This window comes from Haliotis rufescens, unplaced genomic scaffold, assembly GCF_023055435.1.
Source record: "Haliotis rufescens isolate VD_foot unplaced genomic scaffold, xgHalRufe1.0.p SCAF_7, whole genome shotgun sequence".
In the NCBI taxonomy this organism is placed as follows: domain Eukaryota; kingdom Metazoa; phylum Mollusca; class Gastropoda; order Lepetellida; family Haliotidae; genus Haliotis; species Haliotis rufescens.
Genome location: NW_025964361.1, coordinates 3,753,163 through 3,776,241, shown reverse-complemented (window position 1 = coordinate 3,776,241; position 23,079 = coordinate 3,753,163). Strand labels below are relative to the sequence as shown.

At 40.7% G+C, this 23,079-nt stretch overlaps 2 protein-coding genes across 2 annotated transcripts; both read left to right on the top strand.

The window, feature by feature from the left end:
* Positions 1 to 1,698: 1,698 nt before the first annotated feature.
* LOC124139676 lies at positions 1,699 to 3,551 on the top strand. Its single transcript, XM_046506939.2, has 2 exons — positions 1,699 to 1,746; positions 2,806 to 3,551. The coding sequence occupies exons 1-2, from the start codon at positions 1,741 to 1,743 to the stop codon at positions 3,400 to 3,402; spliced, it is 603 nt and encodes a 200-aa protein (XP_046362895.2). The 5' UTR covers positions 1,699 to 1,740; the 3' UTR covers positions 3,403 to 3,551.
* Positions 3,552 to 17,084: 13,533 nt separating this feature from the next.
* Positions 17,085 to 21,134, top strand: LOC124139650 (adhesive plaque matrix protein-like). The gene is made up of 4 exons (XM_046506911.2): positions 17,085 to 18,234; positions 19,021 to 19,123; positions 19,992 to 20,192; positions 20,963 to 21,134. Exons 1-4 carry the CDS (start codon positions 17,085 to 17,087, stop codon positions 21,132 to 21,134), a joined length of 1,626 nt encoding a protein of 541 aa, XP_046362867.2.
* Positions 21,135 to 23,079: the final 1,945 nt, after the last annotated feature.

Genomic DNA, 23,079 nt, shown 5'->3' with positions numbered 1-23,079 from the left:
TGTACTTGTTGTTACCCTGTCTGGCGCTCGGCATTCAGGGGCTAAAACAAGGACTGGTCGGCTCGGAATCAGTATACTGTGTCTGAGTGGGGCATTCATGTTAAACTGCGGCATGGTATCTCAATGAGCTAGCACTATAAATCGGCATCAGTCCGGACTAGTACAAGCAGCCACACACACACATACACGTGCATGCACGTCGCTATATAAGTGCAATAATCTTGGACGCGACGTTAAACCCAATTTCACCTCACCTCACCCTTCTTGAGAACTTCGACATTCAATGTCAACCATCTCATCTTGAGAACTTCGACATTCAATGTCACCCTTCTGTCATCCTGCCTCAATCTACACTTGACACGCGTGAGTGTGCAGATAAAGTGATGAGATATTCATATCTGCTATGTTAGACAAATAGCAAACATTAATACATGAAATGAAATAGTCGTTTTAGTTTTCCTTGGCAGCGCGGCGATGTTCGTGAACGCTGACACCGTTAACCTAGTATCATTACGTGAGTGACACAAAAAGGCTAGTGTACGGACACCGTCACATGGAAGTCCCTCCGCTCTTTGAAACCAGTGAGAGAACACGACCTGTGAACATAGTGAAATGCTTGAAGATGAACTGAAATAATTACTACAGTAAACTACGGTTATAACGAACTGACGGATATAACGAACTTACTTTTTTAGTCCCGACTATTTGCTGTAGTTATGCTGTATATTTGCTTATAACGAACTACGGTTATAACGAACTAAAATAAGTAGTCCCTATGAGTTCGTTATAACCGTAGTTTACTGTATATAGCATATATTGCTTAATTAGTGAAACAAAAGCTCCATCTTTTTATTCCAATCGTACAACCTATCTACACTTAATACCGTTTGACTGGCTTCCTCATAGTGTGTTCTCTGTCAACCATGTTACAATATTATCCTTTTGTTGTTAACCCTACCATGTTAATCATGCACATAAATTGTTGTTATTTTCATCCTACACCAACTATACATAATTCTGCACCATGCTCCCACTATCAAGTCTTGCTTGACGACTGTGTAGGATAAGTTCCGAAAAGTCGCTATAATAGTGCAATAACGGTAAGGAGCAGGAAGCAGCTCTGAAATGTCGTCTCAAAGAATAAAAGAAGTTATTATCCATAAAAAGTGTTATGTGATTATGCTCTTCCACCTCCAAAACCCTGTCAAAGACGATAAAAATGTTGCTTTCCATAACGTCTGTCTACATTGTCATTTGTCACCTTCTAAAAGAGTCAATCAAACAATTGATTTGAGCATCTTCTGTCAACATTAAGTCAATATTAACAAAGTTTCACTGTACCGAACGCTTTACTCAAACTGATTATTCAAACTGCAGGGTAGATGTGTCTACTTACACACTGATGGATGGGATGGTGTAGATGATTAACGCAGCAAGAGTGCAGTATCTGTGATTATAAAACAGTTATATGTAAATAAAATGTAGAAATATGTCGTGACTCAGTCCTCCCGTTGGTCAGGTCGAGCGGGAGCAGCTGACGTCACGAAGTCTCCCGTGGAGAGGAATCACCATGCATTGGCCTCTTTGTACTGGACACACAATGTCTTCAAGGGAGATGCCATCTGCTGATTGCGTAGCAATAGGTACTAAGTGTGATACACACTGTCCTATAAATGCTGGTACTATTGTCAGTGAAACAGTTGTGCAGAGAGTTGCGAGAGTGGCACAGGCTGATCAAACATGAAGGTAGGTACTTGGGATTGGGTGATTCTTTAAACATGAACATTTGAATAGTGTTTTACTGTACTAGTCCGGACTAATGCCGAGCTTATAGTGCTAGCCACTGAGTACTCATTCCGAGCCGACCAGTCCTTGTTTTCGCCTCTCAATGCTGAGAGCCAGGCAGGTAACAATAAGTACCAACTTTTAACGTCTTTTGGTAGAACGCGGCCGGGGATCGAACCCCCGACCTTCCGCTTACCGGGAAGATGCTCTACCACTAGATCACGGAGACGGTCTCAAGTATAAAAGTAAAGTGCAATTAAAGCATACAGGTAGTGCCAGAAAGCTGCTGTTGCGAATGCATTCATTTGTCAATGATGGTATGAAGACAATTTAGATGATTCAAAGGAGGTATTATTATTCCTTATTAAGGTGAGGCGAGGTGGCATGAAATGGGATGTATCGTCGAATTCAAGATTATTATTATATTGCGACGTGCATACATACATACATATAAATATATATATATATATATATGTGTGTGTGTGTGTGTGTGTGTGTGTGTGTGTGTGCGCGCGCGTGCGTGCGTGCGTGCGTACGTGCGTGTGTGTGTGTGTGTGTGTGTGTGTGTGTGTGTGTCTGCTTGTACTGGTCCGGACTAATGACAGTTTTATAGTGCAAGCCAACAGAGATACAATGCCAAATTTTAACATGAGGGAAACCACTCTTAGACACAGAATACTGATTCCGAGCCGACTAGTCCTTATCATATCCTCTTAATCCCGAGCGCCAGACAGGGAAACAACAAGTACTATCTTTTAACGTCTTTTGAAATGACGCTTCCGGGAATCGAACCCAGGACCTTTCGCTCTCCAGGCAGACGTACTATCTACTAGGCACGGAGACAATCCCAAATATGGAACCATACAAAAATGGTACCGCCCAATAGCATCATATGAAGGAGTTAGTGTTATAATTAATACCTTTCCATTGGGATTTCATTTCATTTGTAACATATATAGGCTTGTTAACACTGCTTCACCATTAAGTATATTATCATAAACAGACCCCGTTTATTTCCAGGTGGCGTTCTTGTGTTTGTCGTTGGTGACGCTGTGGGCGATGTCTGTGAGTGAAGACGCTGCCAAGGCGACTGTGGTCGAGCCCCAGCAGATCGGCGCCATTGTAGCCTATGACGTTCCCAGTAACCAAGTTATCTATCGCCCACCTACTACATTCTACAAACCAGGGATCTCCGACCTGAAGAGCGTCGGTGGGGTGAAAGGTCTACTGAGTCTCGGCCTCCACACGGGTCAATATAGACCCCCTGGCACCGGGCACCGTTACAGAGAGTACCTTCCTGCAACGCACGGTCGGAACCAATATGGTCAAGATCTGGCCAATCAGAATCCTTATGACCAGAATCAATTTGATCAGCGACCTTACTTCTCGCGCGGCCCAATACCCTACAGCTCCGGGCAGAGGTACCACAGAGCCATGGGGAACTCCTTCAGCAGGAACCCGACTTCTGTGGGAGGTACCCTTTTTCCTCAACGTCCTCTGAACAACTACAACCCCAGCTACGTTCTCTACAAGCCAGGCGTGAAGGATCTGAAGAGATATGGAGGCATCGAAGGCCTTCTTCGTCTCGGGCTACCCTCTATCTTGCGCAATCACTGAAATTGTTCAAATACAGTGCATCTAATATAAAGCAGGCGCAACTAACTCGAAAAAATCGAACGATTTTTTTGTCTGTCATGTGGAAAAGCTATTGAGGCGTTTGTGTAACTACATTGAGCATGTTTGGTCAATAAATTATAAGCATTCAATGTATGTTTTTTTGTTTTTAATAAGGGCTTGGCCCTAGGTGCTTAAGGGGTGAAAAAAATCTGAAGTCTATGATGTCGATATGTCTGTGCGTCACCAGCAACATCTCCTAAGAAACATACATGGCTAATGTCCAACTACTATAAAAACGCCACTGAAAACCTCTAAAATCAACCATTTCGACATATACCAGATTTCTACATATATTAGATTTCGACACAAACTATCACATATGCATGTCGAAGAAGTAACTCGTATCAGATGTTATTCCGTCGTTCCTTTCTGTAACGTTACAGTTTACATGCGAAAGCGGAACGTTGCTTTCTTTTTAGAAAAAATTAAAACCGGCCACGACGACATAATGCTTATTCCAAGAAGCATATTTATTACTCGTCAAAAGTTCTTGCTAACTGAATAACTGATCACCGTTCGTAGAAACCCATACAAGTCGGCTGTTTGTCTGTACGGTCGAGATGACGTTATTTTCTTTGTGAGACATTTTGAAGTTGTTCCAAGTATGTATATGATATATGGATGAGTAACGTTTTTATTAGAATTAGGACTAACGTTTCGGTGTAGGTTTTAATTTGCTTGATAACGGTGTTTGAACCTACATCGAAACGTCGCTCCTAATTGTCATAAAGAAGTTGTACATCCATATATATTATCCTAAATCATGACGTTACTTGACGCGTCACAAATTAGTCACCATGGTGGACACAATATAGAATGATATAAATGTGGGATAAGTCTTTGTTATTTGTGAACTCGAAGTAAATGGGGTTGTACACTACATACATGAGACCCGCGGCATTGATGCGGCATTGCATTTCTATCTTTTACTTATGAAATCCTACAAAAGACACTGTCGAGGTAAGTTTGTCGCATTGTCGCACAAAATCTAGTGAAAAGGACAAAATTTACCAAGGCGAATTGTTTTGAATATTATCTTTGTTTTTTTTACCAACGACGGAGAACGCGACAACGCACTGGTGGCCAATAGAAACTTTACCACTTTAAAGAAATGAAAGTGTAAAAATGTAAAAACACAAGTTCAAACTAAATCAATGCAATAAACATAGTCCAAACACAACAATGCTCTATGTAGAAAGTGATACACGTCCACGGCACATATTTGTAGAGAATGCTAAAAAGTAAAAAAAACACGTGCCGCTTAGGCAGCCGAAACTACGTGTACAATAAGGGTATATAAATGAAACTGACGGCATGTCAGCCACTCACACTGATAAAGAGATCACAGAAATGCCAAGACTGACACCCAAAAATGCGAGCAGGCTCTGGGTAGGATGCAGATGGGAACCACCCATGCCATACCAACTTTGCCAGAAGTTTTGTTTGCTCCTGTGTTGCTGTAACTAACGCGATGCTACGTTACAGACAGACCATGCAGACATCAGGCTGCCAATGACTCAGGGTAACTACGCCCAATGAAGACCGGTACTTGCGTAATTTGCAAATCGATTTCTGACAGTGACGTCATCAGCGACGAATGCCTTAGGGCATATGGTTGTCCTACCATTGCTTCAACAGCTGCCAGGGGTATTCTTTATAAGCATGACAACGCCAGACCCCAAACAGCCCGAATCGTAGAGAATTTCCTTTCAGCCAACAACGTCAACGTGTTTCCGTGGCCTGCACGCTCGCCAGACATGTCCCCCACAGAACACTCTGGGATGTCATGGATGCCAACCGACAAGAACTGATCAAGGCCCTCCAAGATGAATGACGACATTTCACACGTGAGGTCATCAGACGACTGACTTTTCTGTGCGCCGGAGAGTTTTTGAGTCTCTTGTAGCAGGGGGTGGTCATGTACGCTATGAATGTGTCATGGAACTTGAGCGATTTTTATGTGTGTTTGTTTTCCCTTTGGCCATTACCCCATCTCATTTCGGGCAACTGTCATGTCAATATCGGATGCTGTATGACTGTCATTGTAGATGTTGAGTTTGGTGAGATTTTGATCTTGAAAAGCATTTTACTTCATGCATCTGTCTTTTGTGGTTTTTATACCAGAATGGTTTAAAACAATGATACAATTTCATTTGGCCATCAGTTTAAGTGTCGAATTGTAGTTTTTATTGCATTTTGATTAATATTTTGTTCTCTTCTGAATGGGGACAATTTAACGTGACGTTTAGGTCAAGATATGTATAAAATGGGTTAAAAACCGTTTAAGTGTAAACAATGCGACAGTTGGTTGGTTTTGTCCCTTTTTGCTCCGTTGGTTTTGTGAAGGCGACAGTAGGCCAACACGGCAATGTTCCTTCCAGCATTCCACTGTGGTTAATATGAATTTGGTTTAACGCCGCTTGAACAGTATTCCAGTAATATTAGGGCATGTCAACTTAATGTGTGAGGAAAGCCCGAAAAGATACAAGTCTCCTATGTTTACCACTTTGGTGTCGTGTAAATAAGTCCGAAGTTATGCAGGGACGTATATTAAAGACGTTCAGGTTCAAATTGATCTTTAAAGGAGATATAAGTATACCTAATTTCAAAAAGTTCATTTAAGAGCTTGTCCCTTTGGACTCCCCTCTTTCATGAGTGAGTGAGTGAGTGAGGTTTAACACCGCTTCAATCATTGTATCAGTAATATCGCAGAGTGTCATTTAATATGTGATGTAAGCCCGAAGCAATGCACGTCTTACACGTTAAAATGTATCTCAACGAACAAACATTATCAAGGCGAATTAACGATTTGAATCTACGACCCTGCATGTACGTGCCAGCACACATAACGAACGCAACTCTGTACAGTAATCAGGGTGCTTTAGACCACATGGCCACCCGTGTCCCCTCATCTTTTATTAAAGGGGAAGTGTACACACAAAAATCACTTTCTATCTTTTTCTAAACAAAACGCAATTTTAGAATTAGTTAGTATCTGTGTTTGAAAATATACACTCATTTTTTTCACAGTGAAAGTAGGAAGCTCACAATAGTGTGAAAATGATATGCCGTTATGAGGCCTTCGCTTTTCGAGCTAAACAGGCCTGAGTTATCCCCCTTAGATTATGACGTAATTGGTGCCAATTCAACTGGGTCCCTGTCTATTCTCAACGCAAAAGATATCAAGTACCAGTTTGTGGTAAAACAACATGGCCTACGACACACTCCGGCGCAGTGGTGACTCAGCATAACACTATGCTGGCTGGCATCTGAGACGCTACAATCACACACCTGTACCTACACCACGTGAAGCGGCTCTAACAAAGCATGATGACGTCATAATGTTTATCAATTGGCACCAATGACGTCATATTGTAAGGGGCATAAGCCATAGTGGTTTTGTTATGGAAATAGAACACTTGGTAAATGTGAAAAATATAAATCATTTTAATGCAAAAAATATGTCAATTATTAGTGATATTTTTATATTTTTGTCTATGACACTTCTAGGTTAACACTTTTAATGTGGAAAAAGTACAAGAAAAATAGGTTCATTTCCGTGTGAACTTGCCCTTTAACCAGGACTGAATATTGTTCATGTATTTAACATGATGACTCTTACTGAATGTGACCACAGAGTTTTTCAAGCAAGTGACATTTGGTGCGGAACTTGGGTGCTTAGCTTCATGTACTCGGAAAAGAAGCTGGCTAATCTAGTCTTAGTTTTTGTTTTTATTGCAGCTTTGAGGCCAAACTGTGCACACATGCACATGTAATAACTGTTGAATGCTTAGTTACATTTTTTTTATAAAGTGACTATAGTAGCCTATTGGAAAATATTTGGTTGTGTGTAACCTGAAGCCTGAGCAACAACTCGTTGTGATTGTACTCCTGTACAAGCTGCACTATCAGGGTAAACCATATGCTGATAGGCCTCATTGTAGAGACACAATGGAGGTCAAATAAACCCAAATACCGAACCCTACTTTATTGTCCCATTGTTATATTCTTGTTATAGACATAGTGGAACGGGGGTGAGGGGTGTGAAGGGTGTGTACTTTGGCAGTAAAGATACAATATATTTGAATAAAGACAGTATCCATTGTTTATTAGTTAATATGCTTCGAAGTAATTTTGGGAGGGGAGGTAACTCTGGTCAGTTAACGCTCCTGCGCAGTGATGACTTGGCATTTCATCATGTATTTCTGAAAATACTGGTAGAATTAGATGCGACAGAGTGAGGATTTTTTCTAAATGTATTTTCGCTTATAGGTGTATCATTTCCGTTTTGATCAAAGTGACAAGGTTTAAGGACAGTTTCATTAACACATTTATAGCGATTACCATCGCAACAACCTTGCTATTCACACATGCTGTCTATAGATACATTATGTTGTTTGTTTAAAGCCAAACATTTTATGTAAGTAACGGTAATATGTAGCTCAGATCATATACGTTTATTGTCTGATCATAGGTGTTTGGACGTCAAACGTTTTCGGATGGCCATGTTTATCGCGATGACTCGCGCTATAACGAAGGGTGTAGCATCGCACAGAAATTGTAAATACTCAGATGAAGTCTTAGGTTATCTTTTATCAGCAAATGAGATGTTTTACAGTTGTTCATGTGATTTGAGAGAAAGCTACGACTGTTTCTTAAGCGTCCGGAAACCCATAACACGGAGATAAAAGAATTTGAAGAGAACAACGTATATACTGTAAACCTCCTTTAAAAGACTTTAATCCACACAAGTGAATGTCTGAGTTGTTTGGATCTGAATCTTTCTTTACTTTTTTTCGAGTATATATTCTTTTATAAGTAGAATTAGGTCTTCGGTTGTTTCCATCTTATCTGGACCGCCTCCGTGGTCCAGTGGTAGAGCGTCCGCCCGGAGAGCGGAAGGTCCGGGGTTCGATCCCCGGCCGCGTCATACAAAAAGACGTTAAAGGATGGTTCTTGTTGTTACCCTGTCTTGCGCTTGGCATTAAGGGGCTAAAACAAGGGCTGGTCGGCTCGGAGTCAGTATACTGTGTCTGAGTTGGGTATTCATGTTAAACTGCGGCATGGTATCTCAGTGAGCTAGCACTATAAATCGGCATCAGTCACACAAACATACACAAGTACATGCACGTCGCTATATAAGTGCAATAATCTTGGACGCGACGTTAAACCCCATTTCACCTCACCTCGCCATCTTCCGTGAAGTCCCGGGGTAGAACACGTCTTCGGCAACCCCTGCTTGCCGTAAGAGTCGACTATCCTTGTCGTAAGAGGCGACTAACGGGATCGGATCGTCAGACTTGCTGACTTGGTTGATGCATGTCATCGGATCCAAATTGCCTGGATCGATGTTCATGGTGTCATTCACTGGATTGTCTGGTCCGTGATCGATTATTTACAGACCGCCGTCATATAGCTGGAATATTTCTTAGTGTGGCGTTACATATACACAACAACAACAACAAAAAAGAAAAATATATACATACTTTGAGCTCCGCAATAATAAGTGAGTGATTGAGTTAGGTTTAACGCCGCTTTGAACAGTATTCGAGTTATATCACGGCTTCAGCTTGATGTTGGAGGAAAGCCTGACGTTGACGTTTACCACTTAGATGTTCATGAAAACATAAATGTACGGGAAAAAATAGAGACGTTTTCAGGGGAATCTGGGATTCAAACCACGATCATACGTTTCTGTCATGCCTGAGGAACGCTACTCTGCCCAGATACTGCGGCGCCTTGGACCCCTGAGTCGCCCGTACCCCCATTACATTACGTAATATATCGCTTTCCCCATCAACAGTGGAGCAGCATAGTTCATGTTCATGTTCTGGTGCAAAGGCAGAATTCTGTAATTTTTATTTGAGAATTAATATAAAGAGGTATCCGCACACATTAACCCTGTATCATGTACTTTATTGTACAATAACTATCAGCAAGCATAAACCTATCGTATGATTCTTCATGGGAGAATATTAACCTGGAAGTGTAAGCTTATGTGGAGAGGCGGTTAACCTGGAAAGTGAATTCCTGTGTGTACAAACATGCTTTATGTGCCTTTTATGGATGTTTTATTGGGGACGGAAATAGGAACACGTCATGCAAAAGCCTTACATACAAGCACTCATGAAAGCACATACGCAAATAGACAAAGTGCAATGTGCTTAAGACACGTTTACGTTAGGATGTAGTGTGATAGTGAGTGCGTTTTAAAAAAATTATATGGTTCATGTGCCGGATTATAATATTTTGGTTTTCACAAACCCATGCTTGTCGTAAAGAGGCGACTAACGGGGTCGGGTGGTTAGACTCGCTGGCTTGGTTGATGCATATCATCGTATCCCAATTGCAAACAACGATGCGCATAGGTTGTCTGTCCAGATTCGATTATGTCAGACGCCGACACAATATTCCAGCCATATCCTGGCGGGAGACAAAAGGAATGGCTTCACACAGTTATGAACATATGCAATTCAACACGACGAGTCAACCTTCAACCTCAAGCTTATCGTACCGCCCCTCTACATCATCCACGAACATGTCATGTTTGCTTGTTTGTTTGTGGTTTAACGCCGCACTCAGCAATATTCAGCTATATGATGGAGGTATGTAAATAATCGAGTATGAACCAGACAATCTAGTGATTGACATCATGAGCATCGATCCACGTAATTGGGATAGGATGACGTGCATCAACCAAGTCAGAGTGCCTGACCACCCGATCCCGTTAGTCGCCTCTTACGACAAGCATAGTTCTACCACGGATCTTCACGGGTCGAACACGTCATGTTATGTACTGTATGTGGTCGTACATACTAGATTACGGATACGAATATAGGTCCTTATGCTGGTCATAAGAGGATATTAAATGGATCGGGTAGTCATGCTCTTCTACTTGACTGTCATCGTACCCACCGTGGATTGTTGTTCATGGTATCGATCAATGGATTGTCTGGTACAGACACGATTATTTACTTGCCGTCATATTGATTGAGAGAGTGAGTTGGGTTTAACGCCGCTTTTAACAGTATATCACGGCGTGTCAGCGTAATATGGGAGGAAAGCGCGAAGTGATACAGGTCTCAAACGCTTACCACTTCGGTGAAACCCACGAGCACGGGTATGGTGCTGACAAACCAAGAAACATAATCGGGGCGAACCTGGATTCGAACCCACAATCATAGGTTTCAGGCGTGCCCAAGAGACGCAACTCTGCACAGCGAATCGCGGCGCCTTAGACGACTGGGCCACCCGTGCCCCCTCATGTAGATTGAATTCTGCTAGTGCAAACAAACACAATCTTTCACAGCATATTATTTTGAACTGTTTTCGTAACTTGAAACATGTCGCAGCGTTTCAATACAATGAAAACACACACTCATTTGAAGATTCATATAATTTCTTTTACATTTCTGCTACTGACGGGGCATGGGTGACCCATTCGTCTAAGGCGCCGCGATTCGCTGTGCAGAGTTGCGTCCCTTAGGCACCCCTGATCATGAAACCAATGATTGTTGGTTCGATTCCCGGATTCCCTTTGGCAGCACCATACCCGTGCTCGTGGGTTTCGCCGAAGTGGTAAACGTCTGAGACCTGCATCACTTCGGGCTTTCCTCCCACATTAAGCTGACGCGCCGTGATATGACTGGAATACTGTTAAAAGCGGCGTTAAACCCAACTCACTCACTCACTCACTCTGCTACTGACCCAATAATGAACAATCGCAATAAATTGATTGAGTTTATGTCTCGCATCTCATGAGGAAACCACATGTATTTTCTTAGAGAAAGAACTGTGGGTGGTCTAGCGTACTCTTATCCCTTGTAATTTCACTTTAAAAGATCAGCCAGACCCCAGCCTCAAAACATGTTTGTTATCATGAGCATGTTGGGATACGATGACATACATCAACCAAGTCAAAGAGCCTGAACATCCGATTCCGTTAGTCGCCTCTGACGACAAACATAGTCGCCTTTTAGCATGGGTTGCTGAAGACCTATTCTACCCCGAATCTTCACGGGGCCCATCCACAAAAAGCCCAATGAGACATGTAGTCTCTGAAAAGGTCTTTTTAAAGAAACAGTTATTAAATTATCTTACTAACAGGAAGCCCAGAGACTCTCTTCATTTTCAGACTGCACTAATCTAGACTTGCCAACTTTTACAGACGTGTATTGGATGTATTGGGTATATTTGTTTCAGGGTCTGTATGACAGACTACGTATGGCATAGATTCAACTCGAGTATTGTACAGATCTGTTTCGAAATACACAGACGAGGGTTTAAGAATCGCTTGCCCCTAAAACTTTGCTATAATGGGAACAACCTCAATTTGGTCTGTGAAAATGCGAAGGTAGGAATGATTTAACATTAAACATCTTGTTCATGTGATATACAGATGCAATGCGCATCATTGCACAGTCGTCATGTCAAATATATACAACACATCACATTTCTCCATTTAAATATAATTATAGTTATAAAGCCCAAATAACATGTTTCTGTTAACTTGAACGACCAATGATTTTACCATGTATTACTTGCAGTCAAGAAGGTTCAGAAAATATATAAGTAAGAATAAACTCATAATCAGATTTTCAACGTCGCCAGACTCACGACCAAATGCTTTCTCTTTATTGTCCCCAAGAACCCCACACGAGTAAATCGCCATCTTTGTCCGCTTCTTTGCCTTCTTTACTAAATGGCATACACCATTTCCGTAGTCCTCGCAAATATTCAAGCTTCATGTGCCCTACATTCATAAACAGTTACATATACAAGGATGAATTGAACAGGCTTCTAAAAAAACATTATGTATCTAGAGACAGCATATGTGAATAACAAGGTTGTTGCCATGGTAATTGCTATAACTGTGTGTGAATGAAACACTCCTTTTCCCTTAGCACAGCAGGGGAGTTATATCTTCCCCACGTGGCTAATACACGGAAATGAAACACCTCTAAGCTAAAAAAAATCCGAAAAAAACGATGGAATTCTTACTCCGGCACAGTTAATTTTACCAATATCAGAAACAAGATATATTGAACAATATACAGCCTTTGTTAATACAAGATGACGGGCACGGGTAGGCCTGTGGTCTAATGCACCCTGATTCGCTGTACAGAGTTGTATCCCTTATGTGTGCAGGCACGTGCATGAACGATCGTGGATTCGAATCGTTAATTCGCCTTCATATTGTTTGCTCGTTGTGCAACATTTAACGTGTAAGACATGCATTGCTTCGGGCTTCCATCACACATTAAACTGACACGCTGCGATAGAACTGATACAATCATTGAAGCGGTGTTAAACCTCACTCACTCATTCATGCAAGAGGAGTCCAAAGGGACAAGCGCGTAAAGAATATTTTTAAAATTAGGTATACTTTTATCTCCTGTAAAGATCAATTTGAACCTGAACTTCTTTAATATACGTCCCTGCATAACTTCGGACTTATTTCACCTTATTCCATCTTTTACACGACACCAAAGTGGTAAGCGTTAAAGACTTCAAGTTGTATCATTTCGGGCTTTCCTCACATGCCGTAATTTTACTGGAATACTGTTCAAGCGGCGTTAAACCAAACTCACCCACTCCCTCACTCACTCACTCACTCACTCACTCACTCACTCTCATCACTATTTGTAATCTTTCAATGTAATAATTTCATTTCAACCACAGTGGAATGCTGGAAGGAACATTGCCGTGTTGGCCTATTGTCGCCTTCACAAAACCAACGGAGCAAAAACCGACGAAACCTACCAATTGTCCTATTGTTTACACTTAAACGGTTGAGCAAAAACGGACAAAACCAACCAATTGTCCTATTGTTTACACTTAAACGTATTTTCACCCATTTTAGACATATTTTGACCTAAATGTCGCGTTTATGCATTGTCGCCCTTTATTAGAAAACAAAATATTAGTCAAAATTAAAAAAAAAAATCGACACTTAAACTGGTGGCCAAAAGAAACTTTATCTATCACTCCAGTTAAAAAAACAAAAAAGACAATCGCATGAACTAAAACCTTTTGAAAAGATCAAGATGTCAACAAAATCAACATTTACAATGACAGTCATACAGCATCCGATTTTGGCATGACAGTTGCCCAAATTGAGGTGGGGTAGCAAGAACAAGCTTTCAACGTAATGGACAAAGGGCATATACATCTAAAAAAGGCAAGAAGTAGACATCCCCATGGGTAAAATTATGTTCCCCTTCTTGCGGATCTGTTTCTTTATGCATATGAATCGGAGTTTCTGCTCGGATTGGCAAAGTCAAAACAAGGTGATTTGACCAAGCTTCAGGTATATCGATGATCTGATATCATTACACTAACAATCAAAAAGCCAATTCCCTTCCACTGATTTACCCACCTGAACTAGAAATAAAGGAGACCAGTGAGATCTATGCATAAAGATTCTGAGTGACAAAACACTCTCTACAAGACTGTATTACAAGAGGGATGACTTAAACTTTCCATTAGTCAACTTTCCCTTCATGTCGAGCAATAATTCAGCAGCAGAAAGTGTTGTCTTTGTCCTAGAAGAACGAATTACATGACTAAATAACTGTTACAGTGTAACGAAACGCATACACTACTGGTCACATGTGACTTACCCTTTTACCACAGTTCAGTTAACGCTTTAGTTTTAAAGAAAATCGCGGAGCCATAAATGTCTCAGACAGATGGTGTGTTATATACCAGGGTGTTATGACTTCAACTTTCCAATAGTCAACTTTCCCTTCATGTCGAGCAATATTCCAGTAGCTCCAGCCTATGGTGTTTACATTCCACAACTTTTGAGATACAATCGAGCATGCTCCTTCTACCAAGATTTCAAAGAACGTCATACGACTCTTTCTCAGAAGTTGTTTGATCAAGGTTACAACATTCAAGGCCTCAGCAAAGCTTTCAAAAAGTTTTATGGTAGACATGTGGATGTCCGATGCAATTCCCTATTTTGACTTGTACCATATGTTCCTTTGCTTTTTCAGGTGAATAATTAACTTGCCTTTGCATGTGTGTGTGACGGGTGTCACCGGTGGGGCAGGATCCGCTCAACTTTTCGCGAACACCTGGTATCATTACTATTTGATAGTGATTCATAAACACATGCTCATGATATAGTCGGAATCCTACAATCGACTCTGCCTTCAGCAGAGATTTCTATTGGATATAGAAATGATTTTGTCGCTTTTTTATTAATTATATACTCTTAATGCACGTGTTTTTAACTTTTTCGCATTTCTATAAAACATACGTGCGTGGACTTGGATCACTTTCTGCATATAGCATTGTTGTGTTTGGGCGATGCGTTTTGCACTTATTTAGATTGAACATATGTTTTTAAATTTTTGCACTTTCATTGGTGAAGTGGTAAGTGTCTCTTGGCCGCCTATGCGTTGTCGCGTTCGCCGTCGTTGGTAAAAAACAAACTAATAGATCTGTGAAATAAGCACATGTTACATATAACTATAATTAATATATTTTTACCTGAAACATATTTATGAAATGTGTCCAAAACATACACAAAGAACAAACACGAAACAGCATATGCATATTACGGAAACCTTCCAGAAACAGTTAGAAATCAGTTACAGCATAATCCGCTGTAATTCCTACGGCTTTAGTGTGTGTTTGTCATGATCAGTCAATTCAAATTTAATGGCTTCCTCACCCCTATCGTTGAGACGGACATTGTTCCTATTCTGCATTGTAAATATGCATTGTAATCCGCAAACAGGTCACCCAATTGTGGGAACAGGTCATAAACCTTCAGCGTCCAACTGCTTTTAGGAAAGAGGGTCATTATTGCAACACAGACGCGATCTCGTCAAAGTCTCATAAAAGTCACAGTAGTTGGTAGCTCCATAGTATTAAAGGCCGCGGCGGAGTACGTACCCCCACACCCCGCAGTATCAGCACATACTGGACAAGGCAACATGATGGTAAATATATATTTGATACCTGTGTGTAATCAGGGGTAAACCAATGATTTGATCATGTTTCTGTGTTAAAGGTATATTGCATATTTGATACGATTTCCATTCATATGTCATAACACAATATATGGAGAGTGAGTGAGTTGGGTCTTATGCCGTGTTTAGCAATATTCTAGTAGTATCAAGGCGAGTTACACCAGAAATGGGCATCACACATTGTCACCCATGTTGGGAATCGAACCTGGGCCTTCGTTGTGACGCGCAAACGCTTTAACCACTGCGCTCTCCCACTGCCCCCATTATATAGAGAAATAGAAACGGAACAGGGCGCCTCTCCGAAAACCATTTTCATCATAGTAATTCTCGGATAATTACTGTTTCGAAAGTCCAAGTTGTGGATATTCATTTGTATTGTAATCCTGGCAATAATATCTTGAAGAACCGCCTTCATTATACACTAATAAAAAGGTTATTCACCGCTTACTGTATGATTCCCGTATGAGCCATTTTAAACATTGTGTCCTGTATTAATCTGACCAAACATTATTGTTATGACATACTCTTATTGAAATGCACAAAACTATTAATCGATTATCTAATAACCTTTTTGTAACTGTCAATAATTTTGTTATGACAATAATTATTAACTACTCTCTCAACTGCCTTCTCTGCTTTGCATCGTATTATATGCGCCAGATCTGTCTAGAAGAACAAAGTGTTCCTTTGCAAAATGTACTTCAGATATGGATGGTATCTAAGAATTAGTATCAATGGCTTTTATAGATGTTTCCAAAAGTTACGTAGAAGTTCATGAGATAGGGAAATACAGAAGGCATGGTGCTTAACCTTTTTCAAGGTGAATATGTTGTATTGATGAAATGAGCTGTAAGTTGTCGCTTCCGTCATCTCTTGGGTGTCCTTTCACATGGCAGATTACAAAATATGAATACACGGAGTTACATAATTTCACATCTCATGCTAAATACCTGAAAAGTTCAGCTCCCTTTGCGAGTAAACGTTTCCATATTAGATCGACAATGAACAAATCATTCTGACGTCTTTAGTCAACGGTCATTTCTCCGTAATTATGATTTTTGTTCATCCGGTTATTGGCTAATCCAGAATAAACCGGTTAAATGGGGTTTGCTATATTGATTCGGGGAAGCCGTACCATTCTATCTAAGAGTATGCTGAATTAATGGCACGTAAAGGTGTAAAGATGTTTTTCGTGACAGCTCAGGATGTATAAAGCTTAATCGTGTTTATAAACATTTTCTCTTGAATAAACAGATCTGCCGAGAATCATTAGACGTATAAAGGTACTTAAGTGAGATCTGAACTGAAATGTAAAGCATATTATTTTTAATATTGATGTACAATCCTTATGAATGAACTAACTGTGTATGGAGACATTATAGAACCCATCATATATCCTATACCTCTGGTTCAGGCAGACATCTATTTGTATATATCGTAAAACGAGTACAATGACATGTTCGCATTAATAAAATGTAACAAAAACTTGAGCACCATATACATATATGATAGTGTACTGAATTCCATTAAATATAATATTATCCCATTCAAGCTATTTTACTTAATAAAATTCAAATCAATGGTTTATGATGCGATGATTCTTATGGCACCGGTAGCGCCAGATAAGTTCCTACATTAATGTTTTCTCTTCAGGTACCTTCTATTCTGATAGTGCTTGTGATATGGATCGCTGGGACATCACCAAGCCATGGACAGCGGTATCATCGATCCTTTCAAAATCCCAATTCCTTCAACAATCGCGTTTCCGTCCCTTACTATAAACCTGGGTTAAAGAGTCTGTCCAGTGTGGGTGGAGTCTACGGCCTATTGTCCCTGGGGCTCCCCTCGCATGTTGCCAGGTCTCCGAGAGCAGGGTACACTCCACAAGGGTACCCTTCCGGTTCCAATGTTAACCCGTACCAGGTCCAGGTCCAGGTCCAGAACCAGAACAGAGCACGACCAGGAAGTTATGTTCCTGTTAATCCCAATCGTTATCAACCAAGTGGCAATTTCCCGAGGAAGACTTCTGTTAATGTCTACAAGCCTGGTCCCACCGCTCCCCATCTTGATCTGTTGTTAGCTGCAAAAGCTAGGATTGGTGGAGGTAGGAATTATCAGTCTCCGTACCAACATAACACCGGGTACCCTGTGTCAGGCAGACAGTACGCTCCTCGGTCTGGTCGCGTTGCCCCAGTAACGGGAACAGGAAGAGTGGTCGGGTCGAGATACCCTCCATCAGATTCAGTCTCCCTAACCAACTTACATAATTATAACCCTGCGTCGCAGCCAACGTTCTCGACACGGTCTGGTTACCCGCAACAGCCTGCGTACCCTGCTCCCCGGCAACCAACGTACGGAGCACAACCAGCACAACGACCAACATATCCAGCACAACCTGGTTACCCTCAACAGCCAGCTCTCCCAGCTCCCCAGCAACCAACGTACGGAGCACAACCAGCACAACAACCAACATATCCAGCACAACCTGGTTACCCTCAACAGCCAGCTCCCCGAGCTCCCCAGCAACCAACGTACGGAGCACAACCAGCACAACAACCAACATATCCAGCACAAGCAGCACAACAACCAACCTATCCAGTCCAAACAGCGCAACAACCAAATGAGCAGCCAGAATACCCACTGGTGGCAAGACAACAAACAGGTTACAGGCCACAAGAACCAACACATCCACAAAACAGTTACCACCCAGAACTAGCTACTTATCCAGCACAGCAAAGCTACCAACCACAACAGCCAGAATACCATGTTGCAGCAAACTCACAACCAAGTAAGAGAAAGACATCATCCTGTACCGAGTCTTTTACGAGGCTGGCTACGTAAAGTTGGGTTCCTGCATCAAGGGACCGAACAAATTCGCAATTTTTAAATTTCATTCACTCCTACTAAGTTAAGTGAAATTGTCAAATCTGAAAATTCCATGTGAAGCACCAGAAAAAGGTCCTGGTCGATCTAATCCGGACATTTGAGAAGAAGTACTTGATCACTGGACGTTCCTCAAGTTTATCTATTTTCCAAGGGTCACGGAACCCTGCTTATGTTACCTACTGGTAACTGCAGATAATTTGCTTAAATGACTCATGTTTTCGAGGGTATGCCTCTGTGACATCGCGGACCATCTTACAACAGAGGGGCAAGGGGACCCAGTCGTCTAAGGCGCCGTAATGCGTTGTTGAGACTTGTGTCCCTTGTCCACACCAGAAACCTATGATTGTGGGTTCGAATCCCGGTTCGCTCCGATAATGTTTCTAGTTTTGTCAGCCCCATATACAATCGTGGGTATCACTAAAGTGGTGAACGCTTGAGGCTTACATCACTTCGGGCTTTCCTCCCTCATTGAGCTGACACGCCGTAATTTTACTGGAATAATGTTCAAATCGGCGTGAACCAATCTCACTCACACACACAACAAATTTCACTGTTACGAAATTCCTTATATGTGAGGTTTATTATTTTATCAATCATCCTTCGTATATGTGCATTTATTACACATTTGAAATGTCCTACGCGTTACTCTACGGTGACAATGAATTCATGTTGCCAGTTGTACTTTCAGGGGTACACACGGGATCTCTTCCTCGCAGTAACCAGTGCTTCAACAACTACATGGACCAACTCAGGTCCTATGGATTTGGCTTTGACAAACTGGGGTACCCGGGGTGAGTGTTAAGTCCTCGTGTCCCTTCATCTCAGATCTGTAACGCTAACAGCAACTGAAACACATCATTCATCATGCCGTTGTCTCGAATATTACGAAAGCCTAATTATGCCACTTTGGTACCATAACTTTATTTTTTTCAAATCGAAATATCTCGTCATTTCAATTATTTTCTCGTCATTTCAATTATTTTCTCGTTATTTCAAGTATGTTCTCGAAATAATACTCGAAGTAACGGGATAAACTCAAAAAAAATTTTTTAATAATCTTAAAATAACGAGAAATTAATTCAAGTAACGAGAAAATAATCGAAGCAACGAGAATAAACTCGGAATAACGAGAGAAAAATCGATGTAACGAGAGAAAAAAAAGTCGAATTTACAAGAAAATAAGTGAAATTTCGATTTCAAACAAATGCAATTATCATTCCAAAGTAAGCTTTCGTAGAATAAAATATTATGTGGAACCTCATTATCTGACATTTTACTCTACAAATAATGCGACTTGGTGAATGTGGATTCTCCACGTCTACCTTTCGGAACAAAAACATTAAAATGAAACTAACCCACAGTTATAAATCATTGTACAAATATTATTTTTTATTAAAATGGAAATTAGCTAACGATCAAAACATTTAACCACAATTTTACCATAATGCCCTTCACGATGATTTAACTTTTAGTAGTAGTAGTAGCAGTAGCAGTATTAGTAATAGTAGTAGTAGTAGTATGATGATAATGATGATGATGATGGTGACGACGATGATAGTGATGACGACGACAATGATGATGATGATGATGATGATTTATTCAGTCATTTGCAGTCATTTCTTATTTGCAGTCATGATTAATTTCCTTGTCTCCTTTCAGCGATCTCATCCAGAAAGAAATTACAGCCCAAAGTACACTTCCAGGACAGATATTTACCCCCAGCTCTCAGACCTACCCCTCACCTGACCGTCACGGGATGTGTAATGCTGACAGGAAGATTCTAACTAAGATTTCTCACAACGGTGGTGTGTGTTATTTGATCCAACCGGATACCCAGAATGTCCAGGTGTACATGTGCAGGTATGTCCCTTCAACTTGTGAACATGAATTATTGAAAAATACTCTTAAAAAAATAGGCTCAGTTTTTACTAAAAGACAACAATTGCTGGGTGTTCGGAAAAAAATGACTGCAGGAATATTCGGTCTCTCACAAAAATAACAGACCCAAATAAAAATCAATTCTAGCGACTGTTTCCCTAGGGACTATTTTTGTTGGTAATCTCATTAGAATTATCACGTTCTCATTCTCAACAAAATAGATAGATAGATGGATGGATGGATGGATTGATGAATAGATAGATAGATAGATAGATAGATAGATAGATAGATAGATAGAAAACGTCAACATTACAGAACGATCAGTCTCGACTATCGGCCGAAACAGATTCTCTTGGCATAAAAGACATAATAGTCGTGACAATTATATGAATGGGTCAAAATCAGTGATGACACCAGACAAATGCTTAATTAATAAATATCTGACATAGACACTGGCGACCCGTGAATATCCGGGGTAGAATAGATCTTCAGCAACCCATGCTTGCCGTAAAAAGCAACTATGCTTGTCGTAAGAGGCGACTAACGGGATTGGGTGGTCAGGCTCGATGACTTGGTTGGTGCATGTCATCGTATCCCATTTGCATGGATCGATGCTCTTGATGTCAATCACAAGGTTGTCTGGTAAATACAGACCGCCGTCATATAGCTTGAATATTGCTGAGTGCGGTGTTAAACCACAAAGGAAACAAAATATATTTTCCATGTGATGATTGAAAATGGTATAATTTCAGATCTCGAGAATTCCCGTATGGTGGACCCTCACAGGGTATTAACAAGTGCGTGGAGAAATATGCCGACCGAGAAGTGGCGGCCTACTGTGACGGAACCGGAACCGGAAATAAGATCCTCAAGTTGAAAGTGAGGCTTCCTGTTGGCTGCGGACCTAAGATGTACTCATGCTAGCAGCCACCAACCACCGTCGAATCATAATAGTGTTCATCTTTGTAGTGTTCAGTAGAGTTATCGCCCTTCGTAGCATTTGCATGGTTTTATTTTCAAAGTGAAATGATACAATGTGTCAATGTCCATACATTATTTGGAGACCCTTTCCCTGTGTTATATTCATCATTGATCGAACTTCATCAGGAAATGAATGCGATAAAGTGAGAATGCATGTCATGTAGATTGGTTGTCGGAATAAATATTTTATATATTAACTCTCCAGTGCGTTTTCACTTTTTAATACTTACATATACTACGTACCTCAACTGAAGGAATACCCACACTTGGAAGGTTGTGTTGCAGTACCTTCAGATTGCCGTACCGACAGATTAAACATAGCCACATGAAAAAATCGGGTGTTCTTTTACTGTAGGATATATGTCAGGTTGTGAACCGTTTCTACTCACAGCGCTACCATTGAAAGGTCATCATTTGGTCAGCATCTTAATTTATTACACATATGCTTGAAGTGTCACTGTAGCATCGAGACGAGTGATACAGAGTGAGTGAGTGAGTATGTTTTTACGCCGCTTTTAGCAATATTTCAGCAATATCACGGCGGGGGACACCAGAAATGGGCTTCACACATTGTACCCATATCGGGAACCGAACCCGGGTCTTCGGCGTGACGAGCGAACGCTCTAACCACTAGGCTACCCGACCGCTCCCCAACATTATCTAGCATGTCTTATCGGAGTAGCTAATGGGTGAGTGAGTGGGTTGTGTTTAACGCCCGTCCTAACAATTATTCGGTTATATACGTCCGTTGTCGTTATTAAATAGACTCTTGGCTCGGTGGGGTAAGTTTGCGTTTAAAGCGTTCGCCCGGGTTCGATTCCCAACATTGGTACAATGTGTGAAACCCATTTCTGGTGTCACCACAGCAGCGTAAAGCGCATATCATAGACCCACGAGCAATATTATTGTAGATATCACAATAAACAACCGGTTTTAAGACACTATTGCTTTAATATCATTTCCTACAACAATTCCTTATATCCTCACTTAAAATGGAATCAAATTTGAGATTTTAATGGTTAGGGTATCTGTTTCGAATTTGTATCTTGCTTCAAATATCGATCATTATTTGTGCATTGCTTGATAAACTATATATTTATTGTAATGACAAATTATGAGTAATATAAAGACTTGCAGAAATTCTGCATATTAAATCAAGTATGCTTACAAAGGTTTGATCTGATTGCTGTTTATTACCATTGTCAAATGCTATTATAATAGTTTATTAATGATTATAGATTATTAGTCATAAATTTTTTGAGTGAAATTGATCATGATGCGCGTGGTTTATTTGAATCTTTGCCTTTAAAGTTCCATTCCTATTGTTTCACATTGTCAGAACTTTCGCGCCAATTGAATAAACACTTTCTGTGAAAAAGAAAACATTTTACTTTGTTTTCTGGTTGTGGTAGTTGACAGGCTTTTTTATCATCCAAAACTGGTTCCCACATGAGATATCGCTAGGATTAGATCAAGCGATATCTACACTGTAGATATCGCTGCAATGAATTACATCACAAAGCTTTGCAGGCCATTGTGACATCACTGGTTACCATGACGTCACAATCAAATGACATCACTAATGGCTCTGCTACTGAAGCTGTTAGGAGTACTTTTTACACTGAAGACACTGCTAATTACTGTCAACTAATTGAAAAAGTTGGAAGAATGATGTTGGATGATAAAAAAAATCTCACCCTCGTGTCTTTTGATATCAAATATATCAAAACTCGTTGATAAAAGTGGCAAAAATCCTCGGCAAGCCTAGGAATTTTGCCACTTTTATCAACTAGTGTTGATGTATTTGATATCAAAAGACACACGGGTGCGATTCTCTATGTAACGCCGAAGGACCAAGTTTAATTCTCCACATGGGTAAAATAGGTGA